The sequence below is a fragment of the Tarenaya hassleriana genome, unplaced genomic scaffold (assembly GCF_000463585.1).
Source record: "Tarenaya hassleriana unplaced genomic scaffold, ASM46358v1 Cleome9, whole genome shotgun sequence".
NCBI classification, from domain to species: Eukaryota; Viridiplantae; Streptophyta; class Magnoliopsida; order Brassicales; family Cleomaceae; genus Tarenaya; species Tarenaya hassleriana.
In genome coordinates, this window is record NW_010971389.1 from 485197 (window position 1) to 509215 (window position 24019).

The 24019-nt window shown below is 37.5% G+C and overlaps 7 protein-coding genes across 13 annotated transcripts in view; 5 read left to right on the forward strand and 2 right to left on the reverse strand.

Moving 5' to 3' along the window:
- Positions 1-3: 3 nt before the first annotated feature.
- LOC104803585 (trihelix transcription factor ASR3) lies at positions 4-2100 on the reverse strand. Of its 4 annotated transcripts, none has more exons than XM_010527557.2 (4): positions 2009-2078; positions 1715-1802; positions 1015-1484; positions 4-515 (listed from the first exon to the last, which is right to left on the reverse strand). In XM_010527557.2, exons 3-4 carry the CDS (start codon positions 1472-1474, stop codon positions 79-81), a joined length of 897 nt encoding a protein of 298 aa, XP_010525859.1. In that variant the 5' UTR covers positions 1475-1484; positions 1715-1802; positions 2009-2078; the 3' UTR covers positions 4-78. The 4 variants fall into 4 exon arrangements, with proteins under 4 accessions (XP_010525859.1, XP_010525860.1, XP_010525858.1 ...); XM_010527558.2 differs by having other exon boundaries at positions 1952-2028; XM_010527556.2 differs by lacking the exon at positions 1715-1802 and having other exon boundaries at positions 2009-2100.
- Positions 2101-2273: 173 nt separating this feature from the next.
- LOC104803586 (proteasome subunit beta type-6-like) lies at positions 2274-4808 on the forward strand. Its single transcript, XM_010527560.2, has 8 exons — positions 2274-2536; positions 2658-2734; positions 2977-3032; positions 3149-3221; positions 3871-3982; positions 4116-4189; positions 4309-4383; positions 4474-4808. The coding sequence occupies exons 1-8, from the start codon at positions 2434-2436 to the stop codon at positions 4603-4605; spliced, it is 702 nt and encodes a 233-aa protein (XP_010525862.1). The 5' UTR covers positions 2274-2433; the 3' UTR covers positions 4606-4808.
- Positions 4809-5036: 228 nt separating this feature from the next.
- LOC104803587 (AIG2-like protein A) lies at positions 5037-6619 on the forward strand. Its single transcript, XM_010527561.2, has 5 exons — positions 5037-5380; positions 5475-5547; positions 5819-5911; positions 6031-6114; positions 6203-6619. The coding sequence occupies exons 1-5, from the start codon at positions 5262-5264 to the stop codon at positions 6350-6352; spliced, it is 519 nt and encodes a 172-aa protein (XP_010525863.1). The 5' UTR covers positions 5037-5261; the 3' UTR covers positions 6353-6619.
- Positions 6620-7282: 663 nt separating this feature from the next.
- Positions 7283-8537, forward strand: LOC104803589. Of its 2 annotated transcripts, XR_770242.2 has the most exons (4): positions 7283-7492; positions 7621-7758; positions 7955-8094; positions 8384-8537. XR_770242.2 is itself a non-coding variant. In XM_010527562.1 (3 exons), exons 1-3 carry the CDS (start codon positions 7331-7333, stop codon positions 8039-8041), a joined length of 387 nt encoding a protein of 128 aa, XP_010525864.1. In that variant the 5' UTR covers positions 7284-7330; the 3' UTR covers positions 8042-8277. The 2 variants fall into 2 exon arrangements, 1 of the variants encoding a protein (XP_010525864.1); XM_010527562.1 differs by lacking the exon at positions 8384-8537 and having other exon boundaries at positions 7284-7492; positions 7955-8277.
- Positions 8538-9642: 1105 nt separating this feature from the next.
- On the forward strand, positions 9643-14116 carry LOC104803590 (apolipoprotein A-IV-like). Its single transcript, XM_010527563.1, has 15 exons — positions 9643-9910; positions 10094-10221; positions 10382-10453; positions 10543-10656; positions 11208-11276; positions 11371-11427; positions 11703-11756; positions 11831-11893; positions 11976-12038; positions 12193-12357; positions 12453-12608; positions 13031-13111; positions 13198-13259; positions 13387-13516; positions 13801-14116. The coding sequence occupies exons 1-14, from the start codon at positions 9742-9744 to the stop codon at positions 13463-13465; spliced, it is 1332 nt and encodes a 443-aa protein (XP_010525865.1). The 5' UTR covers positions 9643-9741; the 3' UTR covers positions 13466-13516; positions 13801-14116.
- A 445-nt stretch (positions 14117-14561) lies between these two features.
- Positions 14562-17399, reverse strand: LOC104803591 (protein CUP-SHAPED COTYLEDON 1). Its single transcript, XM_010527564.1, has 4 exons — positions 17200-17399; positions 16669-16861; positions 15410-15681; positions 14562-15182 (listed from the first exon to the last, which is right to left on the reverse strand). Exons 2-4 carry the CDS (start codon positions 16838-16840, stop codon positions 14673-14675), a joined length of 954 nt encoding a protein of 317 aa, XP_010525866.1. The 5' UTR covers positions 16841-16861; positions 17200-17399; the 3' UTR covers positions 14562-14672.
- Positions 17400-22707: 5308 nt separating this feature from the next.
- Positions 22708-24019, forward strand: part of LOC104803592 (selenoprotein H-like) — a 2558-nt gene continuing 1246 nt past the window's right edge. For all 3 annotated transcript variants that reach the window (XM_010527569.1, XM_010527568.2, XM_010527567.1), the window contains exons 1-3: positions 22708-23123; positions 23495-23591; positions 23722-23781. In XM_010527569.1, coding sequence (XP_010525871.1) covers positions 22795-23123; positions 23495-23591; positions 23722-23781 — 486 coding nt within the window. In that variant the 5' untranslated portion in view covers positions 22708-22794. The remainder of the gene's footprint in view (positions 23124-23494; positions 23592-23721; positions 23782-24019) is intronic.

The following is a 24019-nucleotide window of genomic DNA, read 5'->3' on the forward strand; positions in this document are numbered from 1 at the left end:
ATGTTTTTTTATATAACCAAAAAAGGGAGTGTTTTTTTAGTTACAGTAAGATTATTACATTCAACTCTCACTTAAAAATCACTCAAACCCTTGAGCCAATCCACGGAAGCGATGAAGAGTATCCACAATCTCTCCCAAGCAAGATATCAGTTCATCTCCTTGGCGTCTCACAAGCTTCATTCTTAACTCATTACCACCACCATCTCCAGTTTCACCATCCTCTGATGGATGATTTCCTGCAACTATGGCATGTATCAGTTCAGCCTTCTCTCCGAGTTTTGCAGCCATTGCTTCTGCTTCCTCCTCAATGCTCTTCACCCCTTCCGTACAGCTCTCAATCGTTTTCTCTTCCTCGTTTTCGCTCTGAAGCTCCATCCTTTGTTGCTCTCTATCCTTCTCCTGTGTTTGGTTTGAGCGTCGTTCCGGTTTCTTCCTTGCAGCCACTTCCTTTCTTGCCTTCCGTGACAGCTTCTCTTCCAAGGCCATCGCCCGTGGTCTTGACCTTTTGGGTCCTGCTGGTTCAATATATCAACAATGGTAAGAACCCGAGCCGAAAGTTTCAGCAGAGGAGGGAATGGCGAGATATGATTTGGTTACGAGGAAAAAGAGGGTCGGAAAAGATATGATCAATGAGTTACCTAATCACACGTCGTGTTTCGAGATTTGAAAGAGTAGATAACCGATTTAGGACACTTTCCTTGGTGTAAGTGTTTTGCAGGATTTTAACTTAAGAGGCCAAAACCACGCGAATATGTGGATTGAATATGGAGAGGACAAAGGTTTAATGGAACTAATAACTAAAGATCCCACGTTCCAAACAGGATAATCAACCCAAAATTCGCATACTGAACAACAACAAAAGGTTCCTCCAGGATTTTTGTGGCAACTAAGTCAACTTCCGGGTAAATATAGGATAATCATCGATGAAGGAACAAGAATATGAGGGAAAAGGCATCACCCTGAATAGGCAGAGTTCTTCCAACAAACTCAAAGAAGAGATGAAGAATAGCGCACCTGGTTCAGCAATGGCATCAAGCTTGTTCACATCCTCTTGAGCGTCCGGATCGCTATCGGGTTCGGTCCCAGCTTTATCCTCTTGGACCATGACCACTGCATCAATGGCTTCATAAAGCCCGTTCTCGAAAATGCCTGGCAGCTCTAGTCTCTTCCTGCTCTCACTACTCAGGGACCAATAGGAACATCCATCTCCAGCCTGAGACTCCCACTGTTTGATCAGTTTGTAACCTGACAGCAAAGTGTCCCATTTCCTACGGCATTGGTTCAGAGTCCGGTGAACATCCAAAGCGTTGCAGTTTTCGGATATTATTTCCCATTTCTGGAAGCTAGACAGAGCGTTTGAGCAATCCGCTTCGACGGCAGCAACCTCGTTCACCAGAATGAGACAGTCTTTGACAGTCCAGTCCGGGGCTACCTGAGAACGTGTTCTTCTCGAACCAGAGGTGCCCCCCTCCATCTAAAGCCCACTGCAATTAAAACAGCTCAACTCAATATCAAAGTGGTGAACTAAAACATGAGAACTCATTGTCACTGGAACCATTAACAAGAGTAACATCTACTGAGACACACATACATAGAGAGCATATACGTACACTGGACCAAAACTCGACAAGAACAAACGAAGAGTAGGACGAAACGAGAAGAGAAAATATCCATAAACTTATCTGTCTAGAGAGCTGCAAGTTCAAGAATTTACCAGAAATTCATAACTTAGCCCAAAAACCCATGTTGGTAAAATGATGAAATATCACTTCAAGCATCGAACACAGGCAACTTTCCAACGTCTGATAGGTTTAAACACAGGATGAAAGGCTTAGTCACAACATAAATCCGAAATTAAAGGCGGTTCCAGGAAGATTTCCGAGGTGAATCTCGATCAAAATTCTACAACCCTACTGAAATAAAAAAGGAAATCCGAAAAAAAAATGCAAACCATGGCCGGAAAGGGGAAAAGGGTTCATGCTTTGAAACCGAGTGAGAGGATCATTACCAGAGTAGCTGGAAATGGCAGTGCCACGCGCTTAGACGCTCAAGAACAGAACAGAACAGAACAGAAAGAGGAAAGGAAGCCATTGATGTGTCTCGGTGAAGACGAAGCCCAAGAAAGGATATGCGCTTCAATGTCCACATAAGGCCCATTTTTATTACAGATCGGGCTTCATTGGCCACTAATTATTCCATATCGCTATTAAAAAGTCAATTAATTAATACATAAATAAATAAATTAATTAATTAATTTAAGGGGACCCGTCCCGTCTTGGGCTTTAAGCCAGTGTGTGAAAAAAGGATCTCCTTCCTCCTACGCCTTGACGACGACGTCGACGACGACCCCTTAATCTGATTTCTACTCGCCGGCACAGTTCTCGGGTTGTCTAGGGTTTTTGGGTTTCGAATCGATTTCGAAGTTCTACAACAATGGATCTGAATCTGAACGCTCCCCACTCCATGGGAACAACCATCATCGGCGTCACCTACAATGGCGGTGTCGTCCTCGGAGCTGATTCCCGCACCAGTACAGGTTTGCGATATACATTTGTTCTTTGTGTTGATTTCCGTTTACTTTGGGTTGAGCTTTTTCCATTGTTTTGTCCGGAAAATTTTGATAAATCTATGGAATTGAAGTGGGCAATCCTCTGCAGGGATGTACGTCGCGAACCGAGCTTCGGATAAGATCACGCAGCTCACTGATAATGTCTATGTTTGCCGCTCTGGATCGGTAATTATCACTATTTTCCTATCAAACTCGTCTCTTTCTCACGAAAGTTTTCGTCTTTTAGGGTTCCTTAGATATGTGTTAGAGTGAAAACACTTTGCTTGCTCTGGAGGTTGTTTATCTTTTCGCCATTGAAGCCACAGCTAGTCTTCCTCCTCTATGTGTTTTCGTAAGGATTTTGCAGCGGGAGAAGATTTGATATGAACATTTTACCGAGTATTGCAGGCTCTTTTTCATTTTTGCAGGCTGCCGATTCTCAGGTTGTCTCTGATTATGTTCGCCACTCCCTTCATCAACATACGTGAGTGTTTCTATCTTCCGTTGGCCCGACGAAAATGCATGAGTTGATACTACATATGATATCTTATACTTCTGGAGGTGATGTGATATTTTTTGGGATCTGTTTATGTGCTGCAGGATTCAGATGGGGCAACCGGCAACCGTTAAAGTTGCTGCCAATCTCATCAGGCTCCTCTCTTACAATAACAAGGTAGTTTGCGTCGAAATTTACAGTTTGGTTTTGGTTGTTTTACTGTCCACTTGAACTCAAAGATTGCGAAATGAGAGAACCTGTATACCCTGCATAAGAGTGAAGTCTTTGATTTTGTTCATTTATATTCACAGCCTTTTGTTGGAAAGATCAAAGACTATGCGAAAACACTGGTAACTTTTAGTTGTAAAATTTGACCGCGGGGGAAAACGGGTTGGAAACATTAGTTCATCACTTAGAGAATGATCTGATCTCTGATGTGAAGCTTTCTCTTGCTAGTTTGCGTGATTTCTTCTATGACAAGCTGTATGCTACTAGTTTGAGTGGTAATGGTTTTTGTTTTTGGACAATCTTCCGTTTCTTAGTTTCTTGTGCGTTATCCAGTCCCATTATTTAAACCTCTAACAGGAACATTGTTGAAAATGCTATTGTAGGTGACTCTGTGTCTGTGCAGTGTTGTAGAATCATGTATCTGTTTTTTTTTTCAGATTTCTGCACCTTGAATGATGATGATATGTCCCAATATCAGAACTTTAGAGTCCATCACTTGTGGTTTGGCTTAGATGCATAATCAATGCGTTAGCTTTTGGTGATTCCTAGTGGATTTTTGTGTGGATGGCTGACTGAATGATTGTTGTTTGCTGGACAGAACATGTTACAAACTGGTCTAATCGTCGGCGGTTGGGATAAATATGAAGGCGGGAAGATCTATGGAATACCTCTCGGCGGAACCCTAGTCGAGCAACCATTTACTATTGGAGGTATGACATATAAATATAAGGACCTGTTCATGTCTCCATATGCTTGATCTCGGATTTTGTTATCTGAATTTGTGGTCTGTTGCTGCTAGATACTTGGCAAAACCAACCTTGTGGCTTTTCTGTTGTCTTGCAGGTTCTGGTTCGAGCTATCTGTATGGTTTCTTTGATCAAGCATGGAAGGAAGGAATGACCAAGGAAGAAGCCGAGGTTAGCTGTTTCTCATTATATGATCGCTCTGTCTGCGAAAATTATGCCATAGTTTATTGCTAGCTGGTTATTTAACTAAAACCATGACAAGATATTCCATCCACACACCCAATTTGCAGCAACTGGTTGTGAAGGCAGTTTCACTTGCCATTGCGAGGGATGGTGCAAGTGGAGGCGTCGTTCGCACTGTCATAGTAAGATTTCTCGGGTCATCTCTCTTTCAGTGATTTCCTTCTATTCCGACACCGAATACTCTTCATTCTTCTGCTCGGATGTTCCAACAGATCAACTCAGAGGGAGTTACTAGAAACTTCTACCCAGGGGACAAGTTGCCGCTGTGGCACGAAGAGTTGGAGCCTCAGAACTCATTGCTGGACATCCTGAACGCAACCAGTCCCGAGCCGATGGCAATGTAATCGCAACATCTTATGACCGCATCTCATTTTTTTTTTCCTCCGGACAAACCGTTTAGCTTTTGAACTTTGGTGGTTATAAATCCTAGTATGAACTCTGTTTGGGAAAATTATTGTACGAACCGACCGACCGACCGGCCGGCCTGCTTTGTCAATTGGTATCACCGTTGTTTTGCTTCCTCTAATAACACCTTCTTGCCCATATAGATGTATCATATGGTATAAACCAGCAAGCCTTATTGAGTCAAGACCTAGCTGCAGTACTTGCTTTAAGAATAGAGATTCACCCCATTTGTGATTTTTTATTACATTTCCTCGGATCTGGATTTTTGTTTACATTTCTGGTGAAGTGCTCCCAACATGTCCCAAGACTCTGTATACAGCGAATGATCTTTCAGAATCGCATCATTTGGTTCCAAAATATAAACTTTAACTATAAAAAGAGAGCGCTTTCCTTTCACGGCTAAAATTTGCAGCAGCGGGTGGAATCGATTCATAAGGCGATTTAGAGACAGAGCGGTTGTATCCTGTGAGCCGCAAAAGACTTGTTCCTTGTTTTTTCTTTGCTCCCACATCTTTGGAACACATCCTCATTCGCAAAAAAAAAAACCACCTTTTTTTCTTGGTGTCCTGAAGAGGAGGAGAAACATAAGGAGAAGATGACCAGCGGGGTTGCAGGGCATAACGTGTTCGTTTATGGCAGCCTCATGGCCGACGACGTCGTTCGCATCCTCCTCAATCGCGTCCCTCTCTCTGTCTCCGCCGTCCTCCCCGACTTGTCTGACTCTCTCTCTCTCTCTCTCTCTCTCTCTCTCTCTCTCTCTCTCTCTCTCGATTTGGGTGTAAATTCATGGTGGGTTTTGGAATTGCAGTCACAGGTTCAGCATCAAGGGTCGTGTTTACCCGGCGATTCTGCCAGTTGAGGAAGACAGAGTCAACGGCAAGGTTTCACTCTCTGTCCCCTCCCAAATCTTCGTTATTTGTCTCTTCTTCTCTCTCTTCTGAACATCGAAAAATCAGAAACATGATGGGAGAGAATCCGAAATTCATAGTGTCGGATTCTCAATTTCATCTCTTTGGGTTTGGGTTTCGAGGAGAGACCCATATCCAAAGATTTCACCCTTTTTTTTTCCCTCTCTCTTGGGGCTTTCGTGATCTTTAGAAGAGCGGGATTTGATATGAGGAATTTCTATTCTGAGTTTTTTTTTTTTTGCAGGTGTTGATGGGAATCTCAGACCCTGAACTGTACATCTTAGATGAGTTTGAGGATGTTGAGTATGAACGTAACACTGTCGAGGTTTCGCTAACGGTGAGTGTAATAATCAGACCAATCTCCTCTGTCTGATTTCTACTACAATCCAATCCCTCATTTGATTTTGATTTTGATGCAAAAAAAAAAAAAGGGTTTCAATCTTTTTGCATCTACAGGATAGTTCGGAGAAGCTGCAAGCTGAAACCTACATTTGGAGCAACAAAGAGGATCCAGACCTGTACGGAACCTGGGATTTCGAGGTCAGCACTTCATCTTCTCCGTACCCATTTGCAGTTTTCTGCTGTCTGTGTTTGCTCACTCGCTGTGACATGTTGTGATGTTCCAAAGGAATGGAAGCAACTTCACATGGAAGGTTTCGTCGAGATGACAAAAGGGTTTGCTCAAGAGATAGATTTGCCCGAATCGAGGACGAGAGTGGCCACATACGAGACGTTCTACCCTCAAAAGGGTACCGAAAACTCTCCGTCCTCTGAATGATTATCCAATTCTTTCATATTGTCAATGGAAGCACTGAAAATCAGATGAGAGATTTGTGGTTTAACCATATGACAGGAGAAGAAGATTTTGTTGAATGTGAAATGGTTTCTTTGATATTAGTAAAGGTTTTGTTTTGGATATTAGGAGGAAGTAATGAATGGGTTTGGGTTTGAAACTGAAGAAGAGATCTCAAGAAAACGCCCTTCTCTTCTCTGCCTGGAAACAGATGCAGCTTTTATGGTTCATTGTTTTGTTGGTTTTGATCTTGATCTGTGCAGTGTTTATTATATATATATATATATATATGTGTGTGTGTGTGTGTGTGTGTGTGTGTCTATCAACCTGTAAAAATGATGGCTTTCTAAACCCGAATTAAATAATATCTAATCAAATTCGATTTAAGAATTGATCTGATATAAAAAAAAAAAAATAGATCAAAATAACCTAATCGAACATGAACACAGAAAATAATTGAAAAAATCAATTACCAAATCGGACCAAAACACAAAACAAAAACCACCATCAAAACCGGAAAACCATAAATAACCAAACCGTACCGACCGACCACCACATTCGTGTGATCTAATATGGGCCCAATTCAGGCCCATTATCTGCTGAATTGATCTTCCATTTGGGCCTAATAACTACCGTAACTAGCAAAAATTGTCACCAATTTCGACCGGCAACGGAAATTTTGTTTCAGAATTTTTACAACCACACAAAAAAAAAAAAAAAAAAAAAAAAAAAGGAGAAGGAGAGATTGAGAATTCTGGAGGTGTCAATCTCGCTTGCTCCCATGTGGGCCGTAATCAGGCCTGTATTGCCCAAAACTGGACAATTGATCTCATATAAGCCCAATAAAGGCCCATCAAGGCCCAATATATGTAGTAGCGCGCGAGTTGGTGTCCACCAGTTCGTCCGGTACGAAGCTTGACAACAGCCAACAGGCAGTAAGGGCTAAGCGAGCAGAAGAAATATATGGCGACGTGGATATCTTTTGCGCCTCCAAATTCCTTTTATTTACGGCTCATGCCACCGCCGGCGTCGGCGTCGGGCGCTTGGAGGCGCCGGCGTATTATTAAGCCCATCAATTGTGGTCCTTCTCTTGAGCAACAACAGGACCTCCAACTCCGAGAGCAGGTACTATAAACTGTCGTGTGTTGAAGTCGTCGAACATAATCTGGGGTTTGTCTGAATTCTGGAACTCATGAGTTTTCTGTAGTAGTCTGACGACAATCATTGGTTTCTTGGATGTGATTTTGGTGAAGGATGGCGATGAGGCGGTGATTCTGTGTGAACTCTGCAACGGGAAAGGATGGTTGCTCTGTGACTTTTGTAAAGGACAGAAAACGAATGTCCAAGCTGAGAACAAGAGAATTTACAGGCGATGCCCTTCTTGTAAAGCTGTGAGTACTTTGGGTCATTCGATTCATGATAATGTCAAAAACTGAACAATGTATAATGGGTTGATGCCAGTATATTGAAACCTCAAAGTTCTGTAGCTCAAGCCAGTGACTTGGTGGTTTTCACAGTATGATGAAATAGCTGAAAAAAGATTGGAAATTGCTCTCTGATATGTAAATCTTTTCGGCTTTTTTACAGGTGGGATGTGTGTTGTGTACAAAGTGTAAAGTGTTCAAGTGTGTTACTTTCCCTAACCCGGAAGATGGCGTCGAACTTCAGTTTTGAAAACCTCCTCGTGGCTTCAACATTCTTTCGTCGAGGACCCATTTGAGTTTCAGGTTCTCTTCTTTTCCCCATTGCATAAACTGTTGTCTCGGCCGGGCGATTGAAATTTCGATGTATATCCAACCATATGTATAATCCCATTGTTACATTTTCTTTGTTGATCTAACGGCTGCATTGGATTATGTTTAAGTTGCTATATCCATAGATCATATCAACCGCTGAAAAGAGTTGGGCCATCGCGGCATAGACTCTTGAGTCTCCTTGCATCTTTATTGAATAACATCCTATGGAGGTACACTCCAATGGTCTAAGTTTCCAAGGCATATGGGTGTGGGTATTCAGGTTATCTTGCTGGCTTTCTTGAACCTGGACTACAAGTTGCATAGTCATTATAGGAGATAAATGCACATTTGCAATCTCATCTGGTTCAGATGTCATATGGGTAAGGTAAGAACATCTCTCTTGCTTGACTCAAGAACATCGCGAAGAACGAATAGAAGTTATTATGTTAAACTTAATGTGCCATTGACTGCAAATTTATACGATTGGTCTCCATAGGGTACCGGCCTTTTTTCGTGGTAATCACGTCTATTGTTCCATGTGTAGTTTAACAATCACATTCCACTCGCAGATTAAAACTTACGAATGCCGTAGTTGTTCACATGATTGTACAGTTTTACTGAACATAGAATTCCTACATGCCAATGCACATTGTCAGTCTGGAATGAACGTAGGTGTGCATATATATAGGAACGTGAACCATCCTTTTTCTTTTTGTGAAAAAAATAATCTCGTGTATTACGACGGATTTTTATCTAGTAACATTTCAATATTCAAAGAGAACGCGTTCATTTTTTGGTATATAATAATTAACATATTCTAAAATTTTAAGTTCTTTTTTATCATTTTTCATTGGTGTTTCAGCTTTTTAGACTTTTTTTTTCTTTAAAAAAAATAATTATATCAGGCAACGATTTACAAATGATTGGGCCATGGTGGGCGTTATACTTTATATAGGCCCATTAATAAATTAGGGGCCCAACATGAAGGTCGATGCCATGCCACCACCTACCCAATGGACTTTGAAACGTGTGCCTTTTAATTCGTCCACCTGTCCACCCCCCAACCGTAATCCTTCATTTACCCTAATATAAACGCCTCCAAAACCTAGCCACCAATCACGATAATTACAATTATAATAATTTATTACTCCCTCCCGTTCACGATTGTTACAGAAATATATAAAAAAAAAAATCATATATACCCCTATTAAATTATATTGTGATTAATTTTTATTGAAGTTAATTTTTTTTAAATTATTTAGAAAATCTAAAACGATATCTAATTAGTAACGAAAAAATATTCTGCAAAACTATGGAGAAACGGATTCTACCATTGTGAAAATGAAATATTGTACAGAGCGTAGACAAAAAATGTAGTAGATCTAAAATAACATCGTATTTAATTTTGACCGTTTGGGTAGGTCTCTGCTCGTAAAACTGCCACGTGTCGGTCGGCCATCCTCCCTCCACGCCCTTCGCATTTCCATGATATTAAAAAAATACAAAATAATTTTAGTATCTTTGGGTCCATAAGGCTAATTATAAAACAGTGTGCGAGAGAGAGAGAGGGAATTTGGTATTCTGAAATCTCCGGCGATCTCCTTCCTCACGAGTTTTGTTGGCTAATCCGTCTTAGCTATGGCAGCCGCGAAGCTCCTGGCTTTTTTCTTCCTCGCCTTGGTTTTCGTCGCCGGTGTTTCCGCCGATGCCGGAGTTGGCAGCGAGGATGCCGGAGGATCCGACGGCGGAGATTCGTCGGTTTCTGAGATCCAGATTGATCGGCTCAACACCAAGATCCGTGCTCTAGGTTTGCTTCTCTTTCGATTGAGTAGTTCCTTCTTTTGTTCGGATTTTTTATTCGTATGTTGTGACTTTTGGATTCTGCATGTAGCTTTCTTTAGTTGGATTGGGAGCAAACCCAAATTGATGAGAAAAATCCCAAATTGATGATGTTGTTGACTCACGAGCTTTTATGTTTTCGTTGGCGAAGAATCCCAGATTGATGGGAAAACCCGAGAACTTAAGGGTAAGGAGGATTTGATATCTGAGAAGGAGAAACTTCTCCAAGAAAGACAAGACAAGATTGCTTCCTTGCAGGCTGAGGTCTCATCGTTGCAGGTATGCATCGTATAGTTTCATTTCCATCTCTTCGGTTTTGACGTTTATGTATATATTTTCAAGGCTAGATTCGTCATATTGTTTTCAGCTTTTGAGTTTTTCTTGATTGTGTTTATGTATGCTTACACCTGAGCTACATCATGGCTTACTCGCTTGGCAGAAAAAGGGTTCATCAGATTCTGCAGAACAGTTGGGAAAGGCTCAAGCACGGGCGGTCGAACTAGAGAGACAGGTGAGTCTAAACTCCAGACAAAAACTTTTCTAAGGACTAGGAATTCACAAACAGCATTCTTATCTTGGTCGGGTCACTTCTGGGTACAGATTGAGACACTCAAGAAAGAGCTAGCGAAGAAAACCAAGGAGAATGAATCCACAGAAGCTAGGAATAGTGAGGCTGAGAGGAAGCTAAGTGAATTAAACTCGAGCCTGGAGAAAGTATGTTCTTTTCATCATCTCATTCCATCTTATATCTGACTAACCATTTCAGTCGTCCTGTCCTTTGGAGTTTCACATTTTGTTAAATCTTGTTGTGCTAATGTACAGGCTTCTGCTTATTGATGTTCGTTTTCTTCCCTGTTTGATTTCATGATGTTTGTGGACTTTATCTTTATGCTTTGGGCAGTTGTGGTTTTATTTCTCTTTTCGGTTTTCTTACATCATCATATTGCTTATGTCTCATTATCTCTGTGGTCTAGTGTTGTTCCCAGTTATAGTAAGCCTGTAAAAGGCAAAAGCTTCACACTTTGTTTTCTTTTCTCTAAACTCATATCTATTTGTATAGGCATTATGGAAAGTTGTTTTTTTCTCTCTTTAAACTCATAGATCTAGGCTGTATGGGGGTTTTAAATAGCTGCCTCTCACTGAAATTACTATTCCATTGTGCTTCATTGGATATGGTTTTACCATCATCTGTGCTTGTTTTTATTTGTGCTACTTTTGTAATAATCTTCTGTAGATGATTGACTGTAGTGCCTGATATGTTGCAGTTTCAGAAAACAAATGATGAGCAGAAGAGCAAAATACTAAAACTTGAGCGAGCTCTCCAAATTGCTGAAGTATGAATAATGATACTTTCTAGTGAGTTTGTGTCTTCATAGTTCAGAGTTCAAATATTGACTCACGCTTGGTTCTGTCAAAATAAATTTTCAGGAAGAAATGTTGAGGTTAAAGCATGAAGCAACCTCAAAGAGTAAGGAACTGCATGAGGTAATAGTTTGGGATCGCTTTTGTGTCTTTCTTTTGTCCTTGTGGCTGGTTATGAGTATCAGAAGCCAGATTTCAGAATAAATGAATGAACAGGTGTTTGTTTGGAAGCTTATTTGCATTGTTTGTTTTGTAACTTTTTTATGCAGCTTATGTCTGATCGTCTAGTTCTCTATCATTGTATTGCATATTTCCTTGTTTAAGATAGATTAATAAATTTTGCAACCAGAATCCAGCAGATAGCTAAATGTTTTTAAGCATTCCTATTGTATGGCCAGGTTCATGGTGCATGGCTTCCCCCATGGCTCGCTGTGCACTGGATTAATTTCGAGGTAAGCTCATTGTAGTCGGTTACGATTTGCAACGTGAGAGATTTTCCCTTAACTTGGATACATCTTGCAACCAGACTCTTGCAGAGACACACTGGAATAGCCATGGGAAACCAGCCCTGGACACAGTACTTCAAAAGGTAACGGTTAATCCAGATGTATGAAATTCTTGATGCTGAACAGTTTAAGGGTTAATGTTAAGGAAGTTTTATTATCCATCAGGCAACAGAAGCTAAGGTTCAAGTCGGAAAGTGGGCTGAACCTCATGTGGAAAACATTAAAACCGTAAGTAGCTTATTCGCATTGTTCTTGACTGTCTTTGGTAATCTGCATTGGATACCAGACAATGCTTTAATTGGACATCACCTGTTTGCACAAACAACTGAAACTAGAATATTATGGGACTCCTAATCTATATTTTATTTCCCACTTCTTGTAGACATACATTCCAGCTGCAAAGGAGGGGTGGGTGACAGTTACGACATATGTTGAGCCACATGTGCAAACGCTGTCCACTAAAGCTAAAGAAGCTTACGAAGCATCCAAAACCACTCTTACTCCTCATGTTGTCAAGGTTCAAGAATTTGTAGACCCATATTATCAGGTGGGTCTCTCTATTTATGATTTCGCTGATAAAAATTTGCGAGCTATATATTGGTAATACTACCTGGTTGATGCGTATTCCTTTACACTCTCCAGGAGACTAAAAAGTTCAGCAAGCCGTACGTTGATCAGGTGGCCACCGTCGCAAAACCCCATGTTGATAGAGCGAGGGTTGCCTTGAAACCTTACACGAAGAAGGTGACTCATGTCTATAAAAAGTTTCTCAAGTCTGCCTCAACATATCACCATCAGGTCTGAATCCAAGACTATTACATATTGATAGTACCCTAGATAGGATTCTATCGGAAAATAGAAAATAGAAGTGTTTTTGCCACTACTTTGTTTTAGACCGACACATCCTAGACGTTCTAAGGGAACGTCGACTTCTAGGTTTTTCTTTGGTCAGCTCCTGTGATGGTTTTATTGAATAATAAGAATGCCTATACATAGACTTACAAAACTCAATAACTTTTCGTCCATTCATAACCCATAAACTCATAATAAATAAATAAATAAACCAATTAAACCCAATTAGTTTAGAAGTCCATCACATTTATATGTATAGGTCTGAATGAACCTTCTTGAACTGGAACGCAAAGTGGTGTTTATCAATATGATTATGATAAATGATGGCTTGATAAGAGCTTATATAATCTGCTTGTTATTCTGAAAAGGTTCAAGGGATGGTCAAAGAGAAATTAACGAAGCACGAGCTGACAGAGACTCTTGCAACCAAAGAGTTCGTTTGGTTCATGGTATTTCGCTTTTCTCAACTTCCGAGGCACTATGGTTGTACATACTTTTGTCTCAAAACTTAAAAGATCTTATCTATTGTCTGCAGGCGTCGGCATTATTAGCTTTGCCCATCTATGCTGCATACAAAATCTTCTGTTCTCTTTTCTGGTAACTCTTCCCAATTAATCAATTCATGACAGAAGTATTAACGTTCCTTTACCTTACCACAAGATTTTTTTTCTCCAAATATATTGGTCTGTGTATGAATTTGATGGAAATAAGTCACGTTTTTCAGCAAAAAGACAGAAAAGCCTGCAAGACATCCTCATCATCATGGTCGTCGTAAGGCTAAAAGGGGTCACTCCGACAAGTGAAGTACATGATTGTGTGTTGTTATTCTCTATTCCACGGTGAAATTATTCGAGGTATGTCCATACATGTTACCATCACGCTTAGAAGATTGAAGTAAGAACTTTATAGCTTCAATCATTTTAGAACCAAGCTAGAAATTCTAGTTGATGGTATGGTTTAATCTACTGATGCACATTAGAACCAAACTTCAAGGTGTTCTTGGACAGTGTCTATTATCATAGAACGGACGAGCTCTAGCGTCTGCATCTGCGTCTGCCCTTTGGACGCTAACGCAAACGCTATAATGATGGATGCCCATTAACCATTTCTCAAGCGCATCGCCATTTTTCGCTGGCAGGTACTGAGTTATAATACCTTCGATACGGTTACTTCCTGAGCTCGCGGACGGGGAACTATTGCCGAAAGCTCTGTGCAAAAGTTATTTTTACTCTTGTCCTTTGGTAATTTCATGGTTTTGTTTTTTAATATACAAGAAGATTAGACGGATAACATCCTTTACAGGGATCTAGCAGGGTTTGGTGTATTTGTGGGCATATCTTGTACGTTTTCATGTGGGTAGATTTTGTTATTTTCTCCCTCTCCCTGTCAATTTTCTTCTTGAAGAATTAATTTCATGGGATCAGATAATAAAAGCTTTCTGGTTTCATATAATCCTCAGATGGATCAAGGGTTTTCGAATTCGGCTTCTAGTCCACGAGGGTGCTTTTAGAGAAATTATACCATCCAATTCCAGTTTGGTTATTTTGAATTTAAATTTTTTAGTTTTAAAAAAAGTTGTATTGATCCGATTTTTATATTGGAATCGGTTTGTTTCTTTTTTTGATTTTAGAAAAATTATATAATCCAGTTTCAGTTCTTGGGTTTGTTTGAAATGGTTTGATTTGGGTCATTGAAATTCTGATATTCCATAACTCTCTTTCAGAAATCACTCACTAAAAACCCTTGCTGTTGCATAATTTTCTTCGAGAAGGTTAAGAAACAGTTCAAGAACAAAAATCATATCATTTTATATTTGATTCTTCGCCTGATGGAACGTTCCTGTTTTTTTTTTCTTGAACGGCTAAACAAAATGCATCAAAGGTATTACCAAACAGTGGAAAAACAGAAACCAATGAACTTTCTTACCAAACAAAACATAACATCTAAGATCTTTTTATATATATAAACTTACCAAAAAGAAAACATAAACTTATATCGACTTCAAATTCATCAATACGAAGGCCAGTACCCATCCAAGTCCATGCAATGGTTCATCTCCACCCCACCACCGAACCCATTCTCCGCCACCGCGAACGAAGTGCTCCCACCACCTCCCATCCCCGGCTCGCCAACCGCCACATCCTCCAGCGGCACGGGCGCTCCACCGAGGTTAAGGTTCAGACCCGAGCCTGGCAAGTTGCTTGGCCCTCCGGCTAGCTGGTAGCTCAGCTGATGCTGCAGAGTTTGTTGCGAGCCCATTGGACCAGCCGCAGCCATGGCACTGGTCGAGGCTCGGAAGAAACGAGAGAGCTCGGCCAGCTGAGCATTAGCCATTAGGGTTCGGTTGAATGTGTGGTCCTGGGAATGGATTAATGACTGTGGAGGGGGTGGAAGGAGATTTGGTGAGATTTCAATGTAAGGATTTGTGGTTGAAGAAGCTCTTGTCGTGTGATTGTTAGTTGTATACTTCTTTGTTCCTTCGCTCTTCTTGAACACTCTACAGACAACCCATTCGTCTTGCTGCGTTATTAGAACAAAATTAGATTCTTGTCTGAATACGAATCTGTGTAACATAAAGTTCTATCTATACAGGCGGGCATTTCTGTGTTATATTCTCGCGATTTGCGTCTAACTAAGTCTCAGTATAAAACAAGCAGAATCAAAATTTTTTCTTTTATGTTTTGGTTTGAGTTTGATATTATACGTATAGAAGGAAAATAGACGTAGACGTATACATTAATACGTACCCTGGAGGTTCTGTAGGAGGATTTGGAGTGAATACGGTACTCGTGCATGACCCAGCTCGTCTTCTCGCCTCTAGGAGCTCTTCCTCTGTAGAAAACCAAAGTCTTCTTCATCCCGACCAACTCCGAGGTTGTGCTGTTGAATATCTCCTTGTCTTTTCCTGTGGTTTTCCAGTATCCCGTGTTCGTTGCTCGGTTCGTTCTCACCCCCGTCGGATACTTCCGGTCACGTAGGCTGAAGAAATACCATTCTTTCCCTCCCATTTTCGCCTTCTCTGATCCATCCAAAAGAAATATATATATATATATGTCGTTTTCTTTTGTCAGTTAATCCATTAATTTGCTTATGAATCAGGAAAGAAACGAAGATAAAATGTTCTGTTTGATTATCCATAAAGGGTCAAATTAGTAGATGAGAGAAATGAACGTACGTACGTGCGGCAGTCTTCTACGTGTGTGATTTGGATAAGACTATTTCATAAAGTGCAAGAATATGGGATTCACAAGGAAAAAGAGGAATTAATGATTAATAAAGAAAAAAAGTGTAACTAATATCGCATTTTAGCAGAAATAGCAAAAGCCAAAGCTATTCCAAGAATGGAGTGGGCGTCCACGCATGCATGCTACCGTAAAAGGAAAAAGAAACAAAAACACTTAGAATGAAAATTATATATATATATATATATATACATTACCGAAAAAGAGAATAAAGAAACACTTGAATGAAATGAAATATGGGTTGGTAGTTGAGAGGTGACAAAATCATTTTTAAGGTATTGGGTTCGATTCCGCTGATGGGAAAGAATGTAATTTCTGGACCAAAATGATCTATACATAAAGGTTGATCTCGAACCTAATGTGGATGTAGTCGGACCGAAAACACGGGGAACCATCCTGATTATAAAAAAAAGGGCATATATGTATGCATACTTAGTGTTATATGTATGCATGCAAATATATGTACAAATATGTGCGTGTGTGTATATATAATATAATGTGCAAAATTTTCTAAACAAGCAAATATTTTTCATCAGGGTTCACAAAATCAAAGCCACGGAGAAGACACCGAAACCCTACAGAACCTACCGAAACCCTACAGATCAATCGCCGATGTTGAGAAATGAATTCTTAATTGTTGTAGTTACCAAAAAAACAAATCTTAATTGTTGATGGGAAAAATGAAAATATACATCTTTACCCAAAAAAAAACATGAAAATATACACGTGTATATATATATGTACAGATCTTTAGGGTAACGTACCGGGAAGTTCCCAGGGTTCGGATTTGTTGAGATCAACATCGGCAATTGCTTTTCCAGTGAAATTTGCGTCGGCAATCTTATTCATCAAGTAATACGAAATCAGCTCCTCATCGGTCGGATGAAATCGGAAACCGGGAGGCAAAGCTTCTCCTTTGTCCTGATTTCCCTCCATATATATCTATAATTATCGTTACTGCACTTGTACATATATTTTGGGGCAAGTTAGATCAAGATAATAATCATTAATCGACATAAAAGAATTGACCAAAAACAAACATCAATATATCCGTTGAGCGGCCCAAAGTTTTGAAAATGCTTTGTTTGATTAAATGATCTATGCTTTTTGTATTTATATTCTTACAAACATTGATGGAACATGTGGGAATCGAAGAAGAATGAGAAGGAGAAGAAGAAGGAGAAGAAGAAAAAGAAGAAGAAGCTATACATACACACACATACATATATATATATATATATTGATGTACATGTACATGCATGGAGAAGCATATATAGTGTGAATCATGAGCTTACTTGCTTGGGAGAGGAAAAACCAGACATCCAAATTCTATGAGATTAGGGTTTTGGTGGTATTATATATATATACCATGAAGACAAGGATGCCTTTTGTTGGAATTCTATGGAGGAGAAGACAAAACTAGGGTTTTTATTTAGTTGTTTTACTTTTGTCGTTCTTGCTAAACGAAGAGAGAAATTGTCAAATTATGACAGCTTTTTTTTTACGAGAATTTGTTCATAGAGAAGATGATCATAAGCAGGCCGAGGGACTATTTATAAATAAATTAATCGATGACACAAAATATAAAAAAATATAAAACAAAATAAATATATTTTGGTACAAGTGTGTGTGCATGAAGCTCTCACCTAATATGGGTCTTCACGTACACGATACATGCAACTAAACATCTCTCATCTCCAAATTATATCCTTTGTTTAATTTGTGTAGTTGGTCAAGAAATTCTTCATTTGTCACCCTTATTTAATTCGTATTACCTTTTGCATACGTATATACGTCCATCCATCCATATACATGGACATACGTACGAATATACACGTAGAGGTGTCAATCGGTTCAGTCCAACCCGAATCCGCACTCGGCTCGAGGGTTTTGGATTCAGACTCGGGTCGATCAGATTTTTTTCAGATCTAATTAACCAAACCCGACCCGACTTTATAGATTTTGACCTAGGGTATAAGTTGGACCGAACCGGACTTCGGGTCAAATTTGACAACCCTATCCATACGGTCTATTATCGTTATATCATGCATATTTTCAAGAATAAATGACTTAGTTATAAGGTTATATCAATGTATTATCTAACATTGGATCCTATACGTATGTGCATGTTAGTATTATTATGTGTGTGTGTATCCACCAAATCAATGAATTTCTAATCATTTCACAAAGATTTATAATTATGTTTGTTTATAGTCTTGTTTTACCCATAATTGGTTCCATTACCATATATGATCGGATCAATGGCGTGGCTTATTCACTTCAATCCCTTTGTTAGCGTTCATTTATACGTGATAATAATACAATATAAAAATTATAATATATTAGTTTGGCTTTATTGAGACAAATATATGAAGTTAATACTAATTTTCGTGAATTTTGTATAAATTAATTTAAGTAATTATAAGGCTAATTTTGTATAGTGATCACTCTTAAGTCTTGAACTGATTGCTATTTATAATCTATATCTGTCCACGCTTAAAACATTAGAACATTTTGCACTGACCATCAAGTTTCATTTTAAAAGATAAAGTTTGGAATATTATTTATTATCAATATTATTACATTGAGCATTTTAAAAATGTTGATTTTGCAATCTAACTAATTTTTACACATGAATCGTATCCAATTCAAAACAATAATTTTTTTCCGGGCACTTTCGTTTAACTACCACAATATCTTTCATATGTTTTTCCTGATAATTTCAATCCAAAAAAAAAAAGACAACGCATTGACATTCAGATTACACTTAGGGGTTGAATGGATAATTTTTTTTTTGAATTTTAAAATAAAAAAAAAAACAAAACAAAAATGATAATTGTAAATTTAGTTTTCCTAAAAATTTGAAAAATTACTTTAATGAAAAAATCAACTAAAAACCAAAAATTCTATTTTTTGGATTTACAAATATTACAAAAAAAATAAACAAAAATCAAAAACCAAAACCTCAAAATATCAATCTTAATCTTGTTGTTTGTTGCAATTTGTAAAGGTACACGAACATCCAACTGAAGGAAATAAAAAAGAAAGCCGATAAAGCAAACGAGGTATTCTTTTGATTATCAAAGACAAATTAATACTTAGAATAACTACAACAGTTGACACAATACAAAATAAATTCTTAAAATAAAACACTTTTTACTTTTACGTATTGTTTGTTCTTGCAAACAAGTTATATACATGTACGTGCCTGCGACCATATAACAGTTGGAGAAAATATAATTCCATTTTGGATAGCAAAAAAAACACCGATACTAATGAGGAAATGTGGAAATAATAATAATAATAATAATAATAATAATAATAATAATAATAATAATAATAATAATAATAATAATAATAATAATAATAATCACGTGCAAAACTGAAAAATTGTTATAACTTCAGCATGAATACTGAATAATATCCCATTAACCAATATTTCAACTTCAATTATTTTTTTTTCCATTTTCAGGATTTTAACTTGATATGGTGAACTCTGTGAGGGGAAAAAAATGACATGACCACGATGTGTTATTGCATAAGACTATAAACAAAATAACAAAAAAAAAATAAGTTTTTTTTTTAAATGTTGACTAAGAACTAATCGTGTTAACATTCAGGTAATTATTCGAGCTAAAAAAAAGATGGTACATACATGACATATTCCTAAAACAATTAGCTTCAAATTATGACATGCAAAAATAATTAATATTTTCCTTTTTTTTTGGTAATGGATAATTAATATTTTCGAAGACAAGAAGTTCTTGAACAAATCCCCGACCATCCCACGTACGACGTCGCATTTGTTTCGCACCAAACGTATAGTATATTCTTGCGACAAGATTTATTATAACCATTTTCTTAATAATTATATTCCAACAAAATAAAATAAAATTGTCCCCACTCACATGGGAGATTAGATTCTCAGAATCTAACAACATGCGTTACGTATTAACCAATTTCAAACTTTTTATTATAAAAAAAATGTTTCATAATAGTTTTTTGGTTTTTGCTTATCAAACACTTCATGCATGAAATCGAAGTGCCTCTTCGAAAGTGTCCCCATCATTCGGACCTACCGTTATATGCATTTCCCCCCTACGGTTTCATGCGCTGCTATCATATACTAACGTATGCTTATGTATAAAATTTAAATATTGTTAATTTAAATTATTGTTATAGTCTGTTTGTAGTTCATTTTTTTTTTCAAATGTTAGGGATATGCTCACTCGTGCAAGAAATTACGACTCATTACACCCTTTCATGTTATCTTTCACGTGCTCGACTGGGTAAACATTTTTTTTTACCACGAAAAGGGTACAAAACCTGTATGTATATATATATATATATACACACATATGTGTGTGTGTGTGTAAGTAATAATAGGAGGTATAGTTTCCAAGAACTTTTACACATATAGGGTGTATATATATATCATTTTTTTTATGTCTTGAGAAAAGTAGATTAATTAATTTTATAAACTTTTAATGATTTTGCAATATTTTACACATTAAACTTTTACGCACTTTATTTATCGCGGAGCTTATGTGGCAAAATAGCCATATGAGCATATATATACCCACATTTCACATTCCCACATCTGAAACATACCACATCCCCAAATTCAATCTCTCATTTATATCACAAAATTATTTTATATATAGATTTGAGAAATCTTTAGTCTAATCTTCAATAAATCGCGATAACAAGAGACTATTATACATCATATTCGTCATATCATTACATATTTAAATAATTTTCAAATCAGTACTTCAATATATATATATATATATATCCAGGGTCATCTCAACTTTTTTGGAGGCCCTGTACATTATACAAAATTATATCGATAAAAACTATAAATTTATATAATAAAAATAATATTATTAAAAATATTTAATAAAAATAGATAAATTAATATAAAAAAATTATTAATAAAATTAATAATGATTTTAAAAATCATTAAGTTTTATAATAAAAATTATTTAAATATAATCAATAAATTTTGTAACGTTTTTCTTTATTAATGATAAGAATAATGTTTTTTTTAAAAAATCCATAAATTTAGGTTTTTTAAAATAAATACAATTCATTTTCAATTTTTAAATAATTTTTTAATTATTATTGATATATTTCAACAATTATAAAATCAATTTAATATTAAATTTGAATTAATAAAAATTTTACATTATAAGTAATTTATATAATATCATATTTATTTGTACAATAATATAATGTATAATAATTATATCAAAAAATTGATTGGAGTAATGATTTTTAAAATGGAATCCATTTGATGTCCACCCACCTTCCATAGGCATTTTGGGAGAGTAGCCTCATTTCTTTCTTGGATCAATCAATGTTAAATTAAAATGATATTCTTCAAATTTATATTTATTATTACAATAATATATAATTAATATTAATAAATAACTTAAAAAATGAGACTCCCAAATTTATGGAATCCTGTTCCCGCGCACCTTTTGCACTTGCTAATAGACGGCCCTGTATATATCCAGGTAGCGGTAGAAATTATATATTAAAAACTGATAAAAGTGTGAATTCTCGTATCATTGATCAGGTTTTTGAAACGATACAAAATTAGACGGTGATTAATACTAATAAATTACTAGACGGTGAGAAAGGGACGTGACTCATGAAATAGGGTTTGACCATGCGGGATTCATGCTTTGATATATCACGCATATGCTTGTTGAACACTTCAACGTATATTTAAGCCCCCGTTACCGTATGTTTATTATCAAAATCTTCGGATATAAATTACCAATAAGCCTTTTGCTCAATTTCGCAAGAAACGACCTTTTGAGATGGACACGTGCATGCAATTATATTTCGAAAACGAGTCGCTAGCTTTCATTATTTATTGGTTTTCTGCTAAATAATATGGTCCTATTTAATTATATTGGCATATATCTTCTATTACTTATACACTAAAAATAATGTAAAAGATTAAGAGAGAGAAGGTGAGAAAAAAAAACAAAAGTTTCTACTCAAATCTTTGATTAAGCCTTGTATATTCCATGAAAACAAAAAGGTTAAGAAAGATAATGTCATAAATATTTTTTGGTAATTAAAATAATTGATAATATATATATATATATATATATAATATTACGATAGAGTGATGCTTTTATTTTATTTTTTAGGGTGTAAATTGAACAAATAGATTAATTTAGTAGATGTTGTTGAGTTTTTTTTTAATCTTTAAAATAAGCTGTTAGAGGGCCCATAGATCTAAAAGAGAGATGGGTAATTAATAGGCCCAATATATTATCAGGCTTTCATGTACTTTTTTATAGACCCACAAGAGTTTCCATCAGAAACACCTTGCCGTTTTTATCCGACGGACTACCTGAAAACGCCACGATGTGTCTTAGCTTCAAGCAAGGGAATATCCTTGTCCTTGCCTTATATTGCGTTCGCGCAGTAATATCTATTACATGAAATGTATTGGCAGTTCAATAACATAAATGAGGAAATTCCAAGTCTACCATAAAAAAAAATGAAATCATATCTTAGATTTAAGATTTTTCAAATAAATTTATAAATTATTTTGTAATAGACAATTTCAAAATGTTGAAAAAAGTTTGAAATTATTTATATGAATGTTTTATAAAATTGTAAAACCACGCCGTTTTGGTGGCAAGGTCAAATTTCTATACTAGGGACCGTCCCTCCAAATTCCTCGACGAGGTGAAAAAGAGGGGTTAAAATAATATCTAGGAATAATATTAATATTAATATTAATAATAACAGTAATGATAAATATCTGGGCCGGTTATCAGACATTATACCCATCTTCAACGCTTTCTGGGTTTGGGGACTGATACCGGCTAGAGTTTCCGGCGGAAGCTCAAGTTTTCCGATCAATGGCTCCGACGAAGAGGAAGACCAATGGAGAAGCGAAGCCGAATCCTGTGACGGCGTCGCTTAGGGTGACTCGAAGCATGGTTCGCCGGACTCGGAGCTCGGTTCAGCGGGACGGCGCTAACTCGGCAGTGTCAGCCTCCAATCTCGTGAAGCTCGACTCGCCGGCGAAGAATGCTAAGAGGAAGACGGCAACGGGGGCCGGGAAGAGGAAGAAGAAGGAAAAGAAGGAAGAGAAAGCGGCTGATGGAGAGGATACCGAAGAGAAAGCGATTGAGGATGGTGTTGCTGCTGAGGATTCAAAGAAAAAAACCATTGTCATTGAACACTGGTAAAAATAAGTCATCTTCTCTTTCTGCTTGTAGTTTTAGGGTTCCTGAGAAAGACTGACGAAAATCGTAGTAGCAAATGTACTAGTTAACGTTTGGCGCCGTCTCTGTGATTAAATTGTGTAGTGAGGTTCCAATCCAGCGTATCAACTGGATCTTTTCTTGTTCTAGTTAGGGTTTCACTCAAGATGAACTATGGACCCCCGTCTTGTTCTGCCGTTGTGGTGGACTTGTGTTGTGATTTGGTGTTTGACAACACTTGGTATCGGTCTTGTTCTCTTGTTGTGGATGAATATGTTGTCTTTATACTGTTCTTGCTTAGGATTATAACAATCTTGTATTGTCTGATGTTCATGTTAATCTATTCTTGAAGCAAACAATGCAATGCTTTCAAGACAAGGGCTATCCAGGTGAAAGAGGGCCTGGAGGGAAGTGTCCCTGGCGTAATGGTGATTCTGAACCCCGAGAAGGTATAACTCTACTGACAAAATATCGTGAAGCCGTTCATGTAACTTACCCGTTTCTCCGTGGATGATTCTTTATTTGTTGTTCACGTTCTCGGTTATGCTGTGATCCTCTCCTTCTGGTTTGCGCGAATAGCCGAGGAGGGGATGCTTTGAGATTCGGGAGGAAGGTGGCAAGGCATTCATCAGTCTTTTGGTAAACCCTACCCTACAATTCTAATACTCGAAATTTCACCAATCCATTGCCCCTTCTGTGAATGAATTTGATCCATTTGGCTTACGCAACTTTGATGGTCCTACTGCTTGTTTCACAGGGATTGAATATTAGTTTTGCCTCCTTTAGTGGCACCCATTTGATAAAAGACCCTGCTTGAAACAAGCTAATGAGATTCGAGCATTGTGAAAAACGGCTCTACTATTGGCAGGGAAGCGGT